General features: G+C 46.1%; 1 protein-coding gene across 1 annotated transcript in view; it reads left to right on the forward strand.

Annotated features, from left to right (window-relative positions):
* Positions 1–2717: 2717 nt before the first annotated feature.
* The window catches only part of LOC121859376 (THAP domain-containing protein 2-like), a 28752-nt gene continuing 16576 nt past the window's right edge, over positions 2718–14893 (forward strand). The window contains exon 1 of the mRNA XM_042356154.1: positions 2718–2980. Coding sequence (XP_042212088.1) covers positions 2937–2980 — 44 coding nt within the window. The 5' untranslated portion in view covers positions 2718–2936. The remainder of the gene's footprint in view (positions 2981–14893) is intronic.

Genomic DNA, 14893 nt, shown 5'->3' on the forward strand with positions numbered 1-14893 from the left:
AAGTTCACTCCATGCCGCCATTTCATCCATTATTTTCTTTAAATCAGCACTGCATTGTGCTATATATTATCAATATGTAAAATATATTTCAAAATTACCAATAATTTGACTGGAAACACAGAAAAAAAGCATTTATGTTGAAGAGTCTCAAACAAGATGTTCCTTCCTCTGAACCTGTAAACAAACTGACGCCAAGCTTGGTGTGTTGACAGGCTGTTTGGCACGCATAAAACTAGTTTCCTGTACTTCAATTATGTTCAATAATTGTTAAAATGACGAAAAAATTTAATATTAAACTTTTAAAATTATTGATATTTACTACAATGGTAAGGAATTTAAGTCCTAGAACCGATTACTGTATTGGCGGACTAATACTACAGCTAGTTAGCAGGCGAAAACATGTTGAGGGGCGCTCGTAAGGAATTCGTTAATCGAGGGATTGCTCATTAACCGAAGTGAAGAATCTTATGGAAGGTAATTTGTTAACCGAAATTTCGTTAACCGAGGCGCTCGTTAACCGAGGGATCACTGTACTTTGAGGTGTGTATGTAGAAGGCTCCTGGATGATGATGATGGGAATGAGAATGGGGGGTGGAGGAGAAGGGAGAAGAGAAGGCATTGGGGTGGAAGAGAAGTCACCCCATGGTGCCATTTCGCCCATAAAATTTTAGTTCTGTTGGTGTAATTCAAGATTATTTTCTTTAAATCAACACTGCACTGCATTATATATTGTCAATATGTAAAATAAATTTCAAAATGACCAATAATTTGCTTGGAAACACAGAAAAAACGCATTTAGTTGAAGAGAGTCTCAAGCAAGATATTTCCTCCACTGAAAAGAGAGAGAGAGACTAACGCCTGTTTGTGTGTTAACAGGCTGGATGGCGCGCCAGAAACTAGTTTCTTTACCTTCAATTATGTTCAATAATTGTTAAAATGACTAAAAAAGTTAATATTAAACTTTTAAAATTATTGAATAGTACAAACTTCTTGATATTTACTGAAATAGTAAGTAATTTAACCCCTAAAACAGATTACTGTTTTGGCGGAATAATACTACAGCTGGTGGCCCGCCAAATGCAAGCGAAAATATGTTGAGTTTGGCTCGTAATTAACTCATTAATCGAGGGATTGCTCGTTAACCGAAGTTAAGAATCTTATGGAAGGTAAATCGTTAACCGAGGCGCTCGTTAACCAAGGGATCACCGTAAATTATATTCTGGCCGGGTAATTTGTATGAATTTTATGAGCTAAAACAAATATCTTCAGTAAATAAAAAAATATATACTTCACCCAGATACTATCTGTCAATCAAAATACCCCACCTCCGGCTCCCCTCCTCTTCCCACGCTTGCTGGGTCCCTCCCTCCCTCCCTACCCCCCACCCCCACCTTCCCTCCCTACCAGAGAAATGTTTGGGTTAAAACAGTATATTTACATTTTTGGTAATAAATAATACCTTGGACTAAAGTTAGGATAATATAATTGACATTGCTGGATTTCTTGCAAGACCAGGAATATTTTGAATATACACGTCATATATTTTGCAAAAAAGATAATATATTTGCTCTGAGTAAACAAAATTCTTATATTAGATCTAAAATTTGCATGTCTAATGCAAAATCTATGATGTTTATATTCAAAATGATCATCATATTGTAAGAATTCCAGCTATGTAAATTATATTCTGGCCGGGTAATTTGTATGAATTTTATGAGCTAAATAAAAAAATTATACTTCGCCCACGTATATGAGTAGATGCACCGCGTAAAGTGGGAATTCCGGTTCTGGCAGAGTACCGCGTAAATGTAGAAACACGTAAAAGAGAACCGCGGAAAGCGGGGTATTACTGTACTGTACCTAAGATTTTCTCTTCCCCAACCATTTAGTAATGTTGTTTACTTTGGTAAATCTTAACCCTCTGGGCCTCGGAGCCTGAGACACATAGGTGCATGAAAACTTATGCTCGGCTTCAGAGGTTTTGCCGAATAATCGTTGAAAATTTTATTTATTTCTGGGCTCATTTCACTGCCATGGAATTGTTTTATTAATTGTAATGGGTCTCTCCTAGTATAAAATTGTTTGAAAAATTGTATGAAACCATAAAAAAATTTAAAATTCTAGAAATTTAATGCACTTTTTTCGAGTATAAGTTGGCAAAGTGGGAAAATGTTTAGTAACATCTCGATTTCCATTCACATTTTCCTTGTATTATGGTGTTCATTGATATGTACTGTATTCCAAAATAAAGAACAAAGCATGTGGAATATTGTGGTATGAGGAAAAATTTTATAACACAAAAACTCATGGAATAATTATAGGGCCAAGCGGCGTAGCCTTCGTTCACTCTGATGGCCAGAGCGACGCTGGCTTCATGCTGCGCTGCCATGCACACAATGACCAAGACCGTCTCGAGGAAGGTGACAAGGCCCACAAAGAAAACGACTTCTGTCAAATGGTGTCCAAAGTTCGGTCAGTGAGTTATTTGAAAATATAACCCATGGACGCCACGTTGGCATCGCAAGGCTGAGCTTAAGTTTATTCGCCTTTTATGTTCGACGCCACAGTGGCGTCATGCGAGGCTGAGAGGGTTAATTGGTGATCTTTCCCACTAGCGAACTGTGGTGGGTCTTTTAACGCATTTTTGTACTCTTAGTTTTTACTTCTCAAGTTACTAATTCAGGCTGGGGGAAATCCTCTGAACTAACAAGCTAACTTATACAATCTGGAGAAGCGAGGAATATGTGAGAAGTTGTAATTAGTGATTCTGCTGACAGGTGATTAATTTGTGTTTCACTTTATAGGAAGCATCATGGTTGGGGTCACTGCTACTACTTGGTGCTTGTGTCGGTGCCTTTGTGTCTTCATGGGTAATCAGTCTGGGTAGGAGACGAGCTGTCCTGGCTTCCGCTTTTCCACGCCTCTTTGGTTGGATAATGATTGGTGCTGCTTCTGACGTGTATATGCTGTATGGTGGCAGGTATGTATAATATATGATGTATGGTGGCAGGTATGTACAATAATATGATGTACTGTATGGTTGCAGGTATGTACAATATATGATATATGGTGGCAGTGGCAGGTATGTACAATATATGATGTACGGTGGCAGGTATGTACAATAATATGATGTACTGTATGGTGGCAGGTATGTACAATATATGATATATGGTGGCAGTGGCAGATATGTACAATATATGATGTACGGTGGCAGGTATGTACAATACAATACATAAGAAATAATGTAAATAGGGGGACAAGGGCATTGCGGTGGTCACGGCCGTCAGATTTTTAACACTTGTTTTACTCAATAAATATAGAACATAAAATAGATAAAGAAACAAGGGCATAATATCAAATAAACATCAATAACAAACACTTTGAGTTTATTGGGTATATATGTTTACAAGTACAGTATACAGTACATGTTTGAGTGTGTGATTGTTTGAATGTTTATGTGCATAGGTGTGTGAAGTAAGTTTTAAATGTAGACTGTTAATTCACCTCTGATGTGCTGTGTTGCTTGCTTGCTGAAGTTGGCATTAGGGGAGAGGAGGCTGGGGTCATCAGCTACCTCACTCTCCTCACTGCCAGGGTCGTCAGCCACCTCACTCATTATCGCTGTCAATTTGCACTGAAAGCTGTTGTCCTCCACTGGTTTAAGGCTGTGGTTCACTGGTTGAAGGCTGTGGTTCACTCCTTGAAGGCTGTGGTTCACTCCTTGAAGGCTGTGGTTCACTCCTTGAAGGCTGTGGTTCACTCCTTGAAGGCTGTGGTTCACTCCTTGAAGGCTGTGGTTCACTGGTTGAAGGCTGTGGTTCACTCCTTGAAGGCTGTGGTTCACTCCTTGAAGGCTGTGGTTCACTGGTTGAAGGCTGTGGTTCACTCGTTGAAGGCTGTGGTGGTTCACTGGCTGAAGGCTGTGGTTCACTTGTTGAAGGCTGTGGTTCACTGGCTGAAGGCTGTGGTTCACTGGTTGAAGGCTGTGGTTCACTTGTTGAAGGCTGTGGTTCACTGGCTGAAGGCTGTGGTTCACTGGTTGAAGGCTGTGTTACTGGTTGAAGGCTGTAGTTCACTTTCGTTGAAGGCGTAGTTCACTCCTTGAAGGCTGTAGTTCACTGGATTTGAAGGCTGTGGTTCCTCCTTGTGAAGGCTGTAGTTCACTCGTTGAAGGCTGTGGTTCACTGGTTGAAGGCTGTGGATTTCACTCGTTGAAGGCTATGGTTCTACTTCGTTGAAGGCTGTGATTTCGTCGTTGAAGGCTGTAGTTCATTAGTTGAAGGCTGTGGTTCACTCGTTGAAGGCTGTGGTTCCTCGTTGAAGGCTGTGGTTCCTCAGTTTGAAGGCTGTGGTTCACTCGCTTAAGGCTGTGGTTCCTCCTTGAAGAGGCTGTGGTTAACTGGTTGAAGGCTGTAGTTCCTCCTTGAAGGCTGTGGTTCACTGGTTGAAGGCTGTAGTTCACTGTTTGAAGGCTGTGGTTCACTCATGAAGGCTGTGGTTCACTCGTTGAGAAGGCTTTGTGGTTCACTGGTTGAAGGCAGTGGTTCACTGGTTGAAGGCTGTGGTTCACTCGCCAGAGGCTGTGGTTCCTCCTTGAAAGGCTGTGGTTCACTCCTTGAAGGCTGTGGTTCCTCCTTGAAGGCTGTGGTTCACTGGTTGAAGGCTGTAGTTCACTGGTTGAAGGCGCTGTAGTTCACTGGATTGAAGGCTGTGGTTCCTCGTTGAAGGCTGTGGTTCACTCGTTGAAGGCTGTGGTTCACTTTCGTTGAAGGCTGTGGTTCCTCGTTGAAGGCTGTGGTTCACTTTCGTTGAAGGCTGTGGTTCCTCGTTGAAGGCTGTAGTTCACTTCGTTGAAGGCGTAGTTCCTCCTTGAAGGCTGGTTCACTCCTTGAAGGCTGTGGTTCTGGTTTGAAGGCTGTAGTTCACTGGTTGAAAGGCTGTGGTTCACTGGTTGAAGGCTGTGGTTCACTGGTTGAAGGCCTGTGGTTCACTGGTTGAAGGCTGTGGTTCACTGGTTGAAGGCTGTGGATTTCACTGGTTGAAGGCTGTGGTTCACTCCTTGAAGGCTGTGGTTCACTGGTTGAAGGCTGTGGTTCACTCCTTGAAGGCTGTGGTTCACTGGTTGAAGGCTGTGATTTCACTCGTTGAAACTGTGGATTCACTCCTTGAGCTGTGGTTCACTGGTTGAGCTGTGGTTCACTGGTTTAAGGCTGTGGTTCTCGTTGAAGGCTGTGGTTCACTTTCGTTGAAGGCTGTGGTTCACTAGTTGAAGGCTGTGGTTCACTCGTTGAAGGCTGTGGATTTCAATCGTTTGTTGAAGGCTGTGGTTCACTGGTTGAAGGCACAGCCCAGTTCACTGGTTTAAGGCTGTGAAGTTCCTCCTTGAAGGCTGTGGTTCACTGGGTTGAAGGCTGTGGTTCACTCGTTGAAGGCTGTGGTTCACTCCTTGAAGGCTGTGGTTCACTCCTTGAAGGCTGTAGTTCACTCGTTGAAGGCTGTGGTTCACTCATGTGAAGGCTGTGGTTCACTGGTTGAAGAGCTGTAGTTCACTCCTTGAGAGCTGTGGTTCACTTCGTTGAAGGCTGTGTTCACCTGTTGAAGGCTGTGGTTCACTAGTTGAAGGCTGTGGTTCACTGCGTTGAAGGCTGTAGTTCACTTTCGTTGAGGCTGTGGTTCACTTCGTTGAAGGCTGTGGTTCACTCGTTGAAGGCTGTGGTTCATTGGTTGAGCTGTGGTTCACTGGTTGGAAGGCTGTGGTTCACTGGTTGAAAGGCTGTGGTTCACTCGCGCCAGAGCTGTGGTTCACTGGTTGAAGGCTGTGGTTCACTGGTTGAAGCTGTGGTTCACTCGTTGAAGGCTTAGTTCCTCGTTGAAAACGTAGTTCCTCGTTGAAGGCACAATGGTTCACTCCTTGAAGGCTGTGGTTTACTCCTTGCGTTGAAGGCTGTGGTTCACTGGTTGAAGGCTGTGGTTCACTTTCGTTGAGCTGTGGTTCGTTGAAGGCTGTGGTTCACTGGTTGAAGGCTGTAGTTCACTCTTGAAGGCTGTGGTTCACTTCTTGAGGCTGTGGTTCACTCCTTGAAGGCTGTGGTTCACTCCTTGAAGGCTAATGGTTCACTCCTTGAAGGCTGCAGAACCCACTCCTTGAAGAGCTGTGGTTCACTCCTTGAAAGGCTGTGGTTCACTCCTTGAAGGCTGTGGTTCCTCCTTGAGCTAATGGTTCACTCCTTGCCAAGAAGGCTGTGGGTTCACTCCTTGAGCTGTAGTTCCTTTCAGATTGTAGAGCTGTGGTTCACTGGTTGAAGGCTGTGGTTCACTCCTTGAAGAAGGCTGTGGTTCACTGGTTGAAGAGCTGTGGTTCACTGGTTGAGAGCTGTGGTTCACTGGTTGAGAGCTGTGGTTCACTGGTTGAAGGCTGTAGTTCACTCGTTGAAATGTGGTTCACTCCTTAAAGGCTGTGGTTCACTGGTTGAGCTGTGGTTCACTCCTTGAAGGCTGTGGTTCACTCCTTGAAGGCTATGGTTCCTCGTTGAAGGCTGTGGTTCACTGGTTGAAGGCTGTGGTTTTCACTCGCCGAAGGCTGGCGGTCACTCGTTGAAGGCTGTGGTTCACTCGTTGAAGGCTGTGGTTCCTCCTTGAAGGCTGTGGTTACTACGTTGAAGGCTGTGGTTCACTCCTTGAAGGCTGTGGTTCACTGGTTGAAGGCTGTAGTTCACTTTCGTTGAAGGCTGTAGTTCACTCGTTGAAGGCTGTGGTTCACTCGTTGAAGGCTTTGTGGTTCACTCGTTGAAGGCTGTGGTTCGGATTTGAAGGCTGTGGTTCACTCGTTGAGCTGTGGTTCCTCCTTGAAAGGCTGTAGTTCAATTCGCGAAGGCTGTGGATTTCACTTTCGTTGAAGGCTGTGGTTCACTTGTTGGAGCGTTCCTTGTTGAAGAGCTGTGGTTCACTGGTTTAAGGCTGTGGTTCACTCGCGAAGGCTGGTTTCACTCAGCGCCTTGAAAGGCTACAATGAAGTTCCTCCGCCAGAAGGCTGTAGTTCCTCGTTGAAGGCGTGGTTCACTTGTTGAAGGCTGTAGTTCACTTGTTGTTGAAGAGGCTGTGGTTCACTGGTTGAAGGCTGTGGTTCCTTGTTGAAGGCTGTGGTTCACTGGTTGAAGGCTGTGGTTCCTCGTTGAAGGCTGTGGTTCACTCGTTGAAGGCTGTGGTTCACTCGTTGAAGGCGCTGTGGTTCTGGTTGAAGGCAGTAGTTCACTGGTTGAAGGCAGTGGTTCACTCGTTGAAGGCTAATAGTTCACTCGTTGAAGGCTGTAGTTCACTCGTTGAAGGCCTGTAGTTCACTGGTTGAAGGCTGTGGTTCTTTGGGTTTGGGGAACGGTTTGGACAGGAACGTGGGACATCAGTTGAAAGAGCTGTAGTTCACTGGTTGAAAACTGTAGTTCCTCCTTGAAAGAGCTGTAGTTCACTAGTTTTAAGAGCTGTAGTTCACTAGTTTAAAGGCGCGCTGTGATTCACTGGTTTTAAGGCTGTAGTTCACTGGTTTTAAGGCTGTATGATTTCACTGGTTTAAGAGCTGTAGTTCACTGATTTAAGGCTGTGGTTCACTGGTTGAAGGCTGTAGTTCACTGGTTGAAATTTTAATAGTTCACTGGTTGAAGGCTATTAGTTCACTGGTTGAAACTGTAGTTCACTAGTTTAAGGCTGTGTTCACTGGTTGAAGGCTGTAGTTCACTCGTTGAAGCTAATGACTCCTTTTTCGTTGAAGGCTGTGGTTCCTTTCGTTGAAGGCTGTGGTTCACTGGTTGAAGGCTGTGGATTTCCTCGTTGAAGGCTTTTAATGGTTCACTGGTTGAAGGCTGTGGTTCACTCGTTGAAGGCTGTGGTTCACTGGTTGAAGGCTGTGGTTCACTGGTTGAAGGCTGTAATAGTTCACTCGTTGAGCTGTGGTTCACTTCGTTGAGCTGTGGTTCACTGGTTGAAGGCTATGGATTCCTCCTTGAGCTGTAGTTCACTCGTTGAAGGCATTAGTTCACCGTTGAAGGCTGTGGTTCACCGGTTGAAGGCTGTAGTTCCTCCTTAGCAGAGAGCTGTGGTTCACTGGTTGAAGGCTGTGGATTCCTTTCGTTGAAGGCTCTAGTTCACTGGTTGAGAGCTGTGGTTCACTCGCGCGAAGACTGTGGTTCACTCCTTGAAGGCTGTGGTTCACTCGCTTGAAGGCTGTGGTTCACTCGCTTGAAGGCTGTGGTTCCTCCTTGAGAGCTGTAGTTCCACTCGTTGAAGGCTGTGGTTCACTCGTTGAAGGCTGTGGTTCACTCGTTGAAGGCTGTGGTTCACTCGTTGAAGGCTGTGGTTCCTCGTTGAAGGCTGTAGTTCACTCGTTGAAGGCTGTGGTTCACTCGTTGAAGGCTGTAGTTCACTTTCGTTGAAGGCTGTGGTTCACTTCTTGAAAGGCTGTGGTTCCTCCTTGAAGGCTGTAGTTCCTCCTTGAGAGCTGTGGTTCACTGGTTGAAGGCTGTGGTTCACTTTGGTTTGAAGCTGTAGTTCACTGGATTTGAGAGCTGTGGTTCACTGGTTGAAGGCTGTAGTTCCTCCCTTGAAGGCTGTAGTTCACTGGTTGAAGGCTGTGGTTCACTCCTTGAAGGCTGTGTAGTTCACTGGTTGAAAGGCATGGTTCACTCGTTGGCGGAAACTGTGGTTCACTCCTTGAAGGCTGTGGTTCACACTGGTTGAAGGCTGTAGGTTCACTCCTTGAAGGCTGTGGTTCACTGGTTTAAGGCTGTAGTTCACTCGTTGAAGGCTGTAGTTCCTCGTTTGAAGGCTGTGGTTCACTAGTTGAAGGCTGTGGTTCACTCGTTGAAGGCACAATGGTTCAATCGTTGAAGGCTGTAGTTCACTGGTTGAAGGCTGTGGTTCACTGGTTTAAGGCTGTGGTTCACTCCTTGAAGGCTGTGGTTCACTGGTTGAAGGCTGTGGTTCACTCGTTGAAGGCTGTGGTTCACTCGCCCAGGCTGTAGTTCACTGGGTTGAAGGCTGTGGTTCACTTTCGTTGAAGGCTGTGGTTCACTCATGAGGCTGTGGTTCACTGGTTGAAGGCTGTGGTTCACTCCGCTTGAAGGCTGTAGTTCCTTTCGTTGAAGGCTTTGTGGTTCACCTGTTGAGCTGTGGTTCACCTAGTTGAAGGCTGTGGTTCACTCGTTGAAGGCTGTGGTTCACTCGTTGAAGGCTGTGGTTCACTCGTTGAAGGCTATGGATTTCACTCGTTGAAGGCTGTGGTTCGTGGTTGAAGGCGCTGTGGTTCACTGGTTGAAGGCTGTAGTTCACTGGTTGAAGGCTGTGTGGTTCCTCCTTGAAGGCTGTGGTTCACTGGTTGAAGGCACAATGGTTCACTGGTTGAAGGCACAACCAGTTCACTCGTTGAAGGCTGGTTCACTCGTTGAGAGTATGGTTCACTCCTTGAAGGCTGTGGTTCACTCCTTGAAGGCGTTCCTCCTTGAAGGCTGTGGTTCACTGGTTGAAGGCTGTGGATTCCTCGTTGAAGGCTGTAGTTCACTTTCGTTGAAGGCTGTGGTTCGCACTGGTTGAAGGCACAATGGTTCACTCACTTGAAGGCTGTGGTTCACTTCTTGAAGGCTGTGGTTCCTCCTTAGCAGAGAGCTGTGGTTCCTCCTTGAGGCTGTGGATTCACTCATGAAGGCCTGTGGTTCACTCCTTGAAGCTGTGGTTCACTCCTTGAAGCAATAGTTCCTCCTTGAAGGCTGGTTCCTCCTTGAAGGCTGTGGTTCCTCCTTGAAGGCTGTGGTTCCTCCTTGAAGGCACAATGGTTCACTAGATTTGAAGGCTGTGGTTCACTAGTTTGAAGGCTGTAGTTCCTCCTTGAGAGCTGTGGTTCACTGGTTGAAGGCTGTGGTTCACTGGTTCAGAAGGCACAATAGTTCACTCGTTGAAGGCTGTGGTTCACTGGTTGAAGGCTGTAGTTCCTCGCCGAAGGCTGTGGTTCACTTCTTGAAGGCTGTGGTTCACTCAGCATGAAGGCTGTGGTTCACTCCTTGAAGGCCTGTAGTTCCTCCTTGAGCTGTAGTTCACTCCTTGAAGGCACAATGATTCACTCATGAAGGCTGTGGTTCACTCCTTGAAGGCTGTGGTTCACTCCTTGAAGGCTGTGGTTCACTCCTTGAAGGCTGTGGTTCACTCCTTGAAAACTGTAGTTCACTCCTTGAAGGCTGTGGTTCACTCGTTGAAGGCTGTGGTTCACTGGTTGAAGGCTGGTTCACTCCTTGAGGCTGTGGTTCACTGGTTGAAGGCTGTGGTTCACTGGTTGAGCTTTGTAAGTTCCACTGGTTGAAGGCTGGTTCCACTGGTTGAAGGCTGTGGTTCACTCGTTGAAGGCTGTAGTTCCTCCTTAAAGGCGCTGTGGTTCACTGGTTGAAGGCTGTGGATTCCTCCTTGAAGGCTGTGGATTTCACTCATGAGCTGTAAGTTCCTCGTTGAAGCCTGTGGTTCACTGGTTGAAAGGCTGTGGTTCACTCCTTGAAGGCACAATAGTTCACTTTCGTTGAAGGCTGTGAGAACCACTTTCGTTAGAAGGCTGTGTGGTTCACTTTCGTTGAAGGCTGTGGTTCACTCCTTGAAGGCTGTGGATCTACTCGTTGAAGAGCTGTGGTTCACTCCTTGAAGGCTGTGGTTCACTGGTTGAAGAGCTGTGGTTCACTCGTTGAAGGCTGTGGTTCACTTTCGTTGAAACTGTGGTTCCTCGTTGAAGGCTGTGGTTCACTTCGTTGAAGGCTTTGTAGTTCACTCGTTGAAGGCTGGATTCCTCGTTGAAGGGCTGTGGTTTCACTCGTTGAAGGCTGTGGTTCACTCCTTGAAGGCCTGTGGTTCAATTCTTGAAGGCTGTGGTTCACTCGTTGAAGCTGTGGTTCACTTGTTGAAGGCTGTGGTTCACTTGTTGAAGGCTGTATTCACTGGTTTAAGGCTGTGGTTCACTCCTTGAAGGCTGTGGTTCACTCCTTGAAGGCTGTGGTTCACTCCTTGAAGGCTGTGGTTCACTGGGTGAAGGCTGTGGTTCACTTGTTGAGCTGTGGTTCACTTGTTGAAGGCTGTGGTTCACTGGTTAGAAGGCTGTGGTTCACTTGTTGAAGGCTGTGGTTCACTGGTTTGAAGGCTGTGGTTCCTCCGTTGAAGGCTGTAGTTCACTTTCGTTGAAGGCTGTAGTTCACTCGTTGAAGGCTGTAGTTCACTCGTTGAAGGCAGTGGTTCACTCGTTGAAGGCTGTGGTTCACTGGGTGAAGGCTGGTTCACTTTCGTTGAAGGCTGTGGTTCACTCGTTGAAGGCACAGTTCGCACTGGTTGAAGGCTGTAGTTCACTCCTTGAAGGCTGTGGTTCAATTCTTGAAGGCTGTGGTTCCTCGTTGAAGGCTGTGGTTCACTGGTTGAAGGCACAATGGTTCACTGGTTGAAGGCTGTGGTTCGCATGAAGGCTGTGTTCACTGGTTTAAGGCATGGTTCTGGTTTTTAAGGCTGTGGTTCACTGGTTTAAGGCTGTGGTTCCTGGTTTAAGGCTGTGGTTCACTGGTTTAAGGCTGTGGTTCACTGGTTGAAGGCTGTAGTTCACTGGTTGAAAACATGCCAGTTCACTAGTTGAAGGCTGTGGTTCACTGGTTTAAGGCGTAGTTCACTGGTTGAAGGCTGTGTAGTTCACTGGTTTTAAGGCTGTGGTTCACTGGTTGAAGGCTTCGTAGTTCCTCGTTGAAGGCTGTGACTTCCCTTTCGTTGAAGGCTGTGGTTCACTTTCGTTGAAGGCTGTGGTTCACTGGTTGAAGGCTGTGGTTCACTCGTTGAGCTGTGGTTCACTGGTTGAGCTGTGGTTCACTTTCGTTGAAGGCTGTAGTTCACTGGTTGAAGGCTGTGGTTCACGGATTTGAAGAAGGCTGTGGTTCACTCGTTGAAGGCTGTGGTTCACTCGTTGAAAGGCTGTGGTTCACTGGATTTGTGAAGGCTGTGGTTCACTCAACGGAAGGCTTCCAATGGTTCACTAGATTGAAGGCAGTGGTTCACCGTTAACTGTGTTCACGGTTGAAGGCTGTAGTTCACTCCTTGAAGAAGGCTGTGGTTCACTGGTTGAAGGCTGTGGTTCACTCGTTGAAGGCTCTGGTTCACTGGTTGAAGGCTGTGGTTCACTCCTTGAAGGCTGTGGTTCACTCAGCAGAAGGCTGTGGTTCACTCGTTGAAGGCAGTGGTTCACTCTTGAAGGCTGTGGTTCACTCCTTGAAGAACTGTAGTTCACTGAAGTTTGGCTGTGTGGTTCACTGGTTGAAGGCTGTGGTTCACTGGTTGAAGGCTGTGGTTCACTGGTTGGTGTGGTTCACTCCTTGAAGGCTGTGGTTCACTGGTTGAAGGCTGTGGTTCACTGGTTGAAGGCTGTGGTTCACTGGTTGAAGGCTGTGGTTCACTCGTTGAAGGCTGTGGTTCACTCCTTGAAGGCTGTGGTTCACTCCTTGAAGGCTGTGGTTCACTCGTTGAAGGCAGTGGTTCACTCGTTGAAGGCTGTGGTTTTACACTGGTCTTGAACAGCTGCCTAAAAGCTGTGTTCTGTTTGAATGTATGTGGGGTGGTTGGTGAACTGGGGGTTGAAGGTTTGGCTGTGATTAATGCATCAAGAGTCATTTGTTGTGCATTCTTCCTCTTCTCCTCAAGCACCTCGTAGTATGCTCGTATGTCTTTCTTTACATTGCGGATGATAGTGCAACTTCGGTCATCATTAGGGTCCATTTCTAATGCCATATCCATCGCTATCTTAAATGAAGAAATCAGCTTCCTTAAGTTCCGTACAGTGAGGAGTTGTGTTGGAGTTTCATCTGCATCTTCTCTCGTTGCAAGTGGCATTTCTTCCTGCTGAAGCCTCTCCAGTTCAATCAGATCTTCATTGGCAAGTTCTTCACTGTGAGAGTCGAGGAGGTCTTCTACGTCAGCGTCATCTACTTCATCGAATCCAGCCTTCTTTACAAGAGTCACAATAGTCTTCTTTATTGCAGGCACTGAAGGGAAACCAACAAAGTTGTGCACACACTCGGGCCACAGCTTACGCCACACACTATTCGTGTTCTGTTGTGTTATTGCCTCTCATGAATCACTGATGTTTTTTATGGCTTTCCTGATGTTGTAGTGTTTTTTTCCAAAACTCCCGTATTGTAGGTTCCCTTCTCCATCGGTCCCCTCAATCAGCTGCTCCATGATACGCTGAGTGTAGAGCACCTTGAATGTAGAGATGACGCCCTGGTCCATGGGTTGCAGCTAAGCCGTGGTGTTGGGAGGCAAAAACACAACTTTAATATTCCTACACCAGTCAACCATAGCTGGTGGATGACCTGGTGCGTTGTCAATCACCATCAGAGCTTTATCATAAAAATTATTTTCCTTATTATAGCGACTAATGCGACCGGACACAAAGTTGAACGTGTAGTCGTGGATCACAGACCCTGTCACCCTCGCTTAACGGTTTGAACGCCATACGACAGAAAGTTGTCCCTTCACAACTCCCCTCAGAACATGGGGTGTTTCAGACCGGTACACAAGGAGAGGCTTTAACTTCAGGTCACCCTCAGCATTTCCACCAATCAATAGAGTGAGGCGGTCCTTGGCAACTTTGAATCCCGGTGCGGTCTTTTCCTCCTTAGATATGTGGGTCCGTGAAGGCATTTTCTTCCAGAAGAGTCAGGTCTCTTTCAAGTTGAAGACTTGCTTAGGACTGTACCCATCCTCCTTTATTATGGTTGCGAGAAACGGTGGGAACTTCTCAGCTGCTTCATGGTCGGCGCTAGCTGATTCTCCTTGTATTTTTAGGTTGTGGATTGATATACATTTCCTAAATCTATCAAACCATCCACGGCTGGCACTGAACTCAGGTACGTTGGGTTTATCTTTAGTTATTTCTTTCCACAGCGATCTTGCCTTCTGTTGAATCATACGTTGCGATAAAGGTGTTTTAAGGCGCTGGGTTTGGTCGTCAATCCACTTGCTCAGCATCTGCTCCATACTCTCCATCTCAGCATCATGGAACCTCGTCACCTTCGTAGCCATCAGTGGTGTTGCAGACCCGGCCATCTCCTTGATCTTGTCGGCGCTTTTAACTATAGAATGCACCATAGAGGGAGCCAAGCCGTGCACGCACCCAATCACTGACGTTCCTTCTCCGTGTTCGTGTCTTTTTGCGATATCCAATTTCACGTCCAACGTAACTGCCACACGTGATCTCTTAGCAACATTGCTGGGAGTTTTAGTAGCTGGTCACTTAGGCATTGCGAGAGCACACAAAACACAACTGCGAGATCACACAAAACACCCGCCAGCACGTGTGAGACTGAGGCGAGTGGGAGCGTATGGCGGAGGAATACGTACACACGCTGTCCTACGCTACGGTTGAGGCGCGCTATTCAAAATTTCTGCTCGTAAGAATTTGCGAATAAATGGGGCAACCATTATGAATAGTGGAAATGGGCAACAACAAATTGATTTTGGATAAATGGGGTTACGAAAACTGAGGCTATGAATAACGGGGTTTGCCTGTACATGATGTATGGTGGCAGTTATGTACAATACAGTACAGTATATATATTTTTTTATTTTAACGGGGATTAGCCCACTCGAGCACAGGTCACTGACCCACATCAGGGCCTGGGGGGCGAAAATATAATAATAATAATAATATTTAATAATAATTACTGAAAATAGATAAAAAATTATAACCAAAAAATACAAATAATAATAATAACCATAAATAAATACACAAACGAAAAAATTAATCAAGAGTGAGAAATGATACAGTATACAGTGGTCCCTCGGTTAACGAGCGCCTCGCTTAACGAGTTACCTTCCATAAGATTCTTAACTTCGGTTAACG

Source organism: Homarus americanus, unplaced genomic scaffold, assembly GCF_018991925.1.
Source record: "Homarus americanus isolate GMGI-L3 unplaced genomic scaffold, GMGI_Hamer_2.0 scaffold7626, whole genome shotgun sequence".
Classification (NCBI taxonomy): Eukaryota; Metazoa; Arthropoda; class Malacostraca; order Decapoda; family Nephropidae; genus Homarus; species Homarus americanus.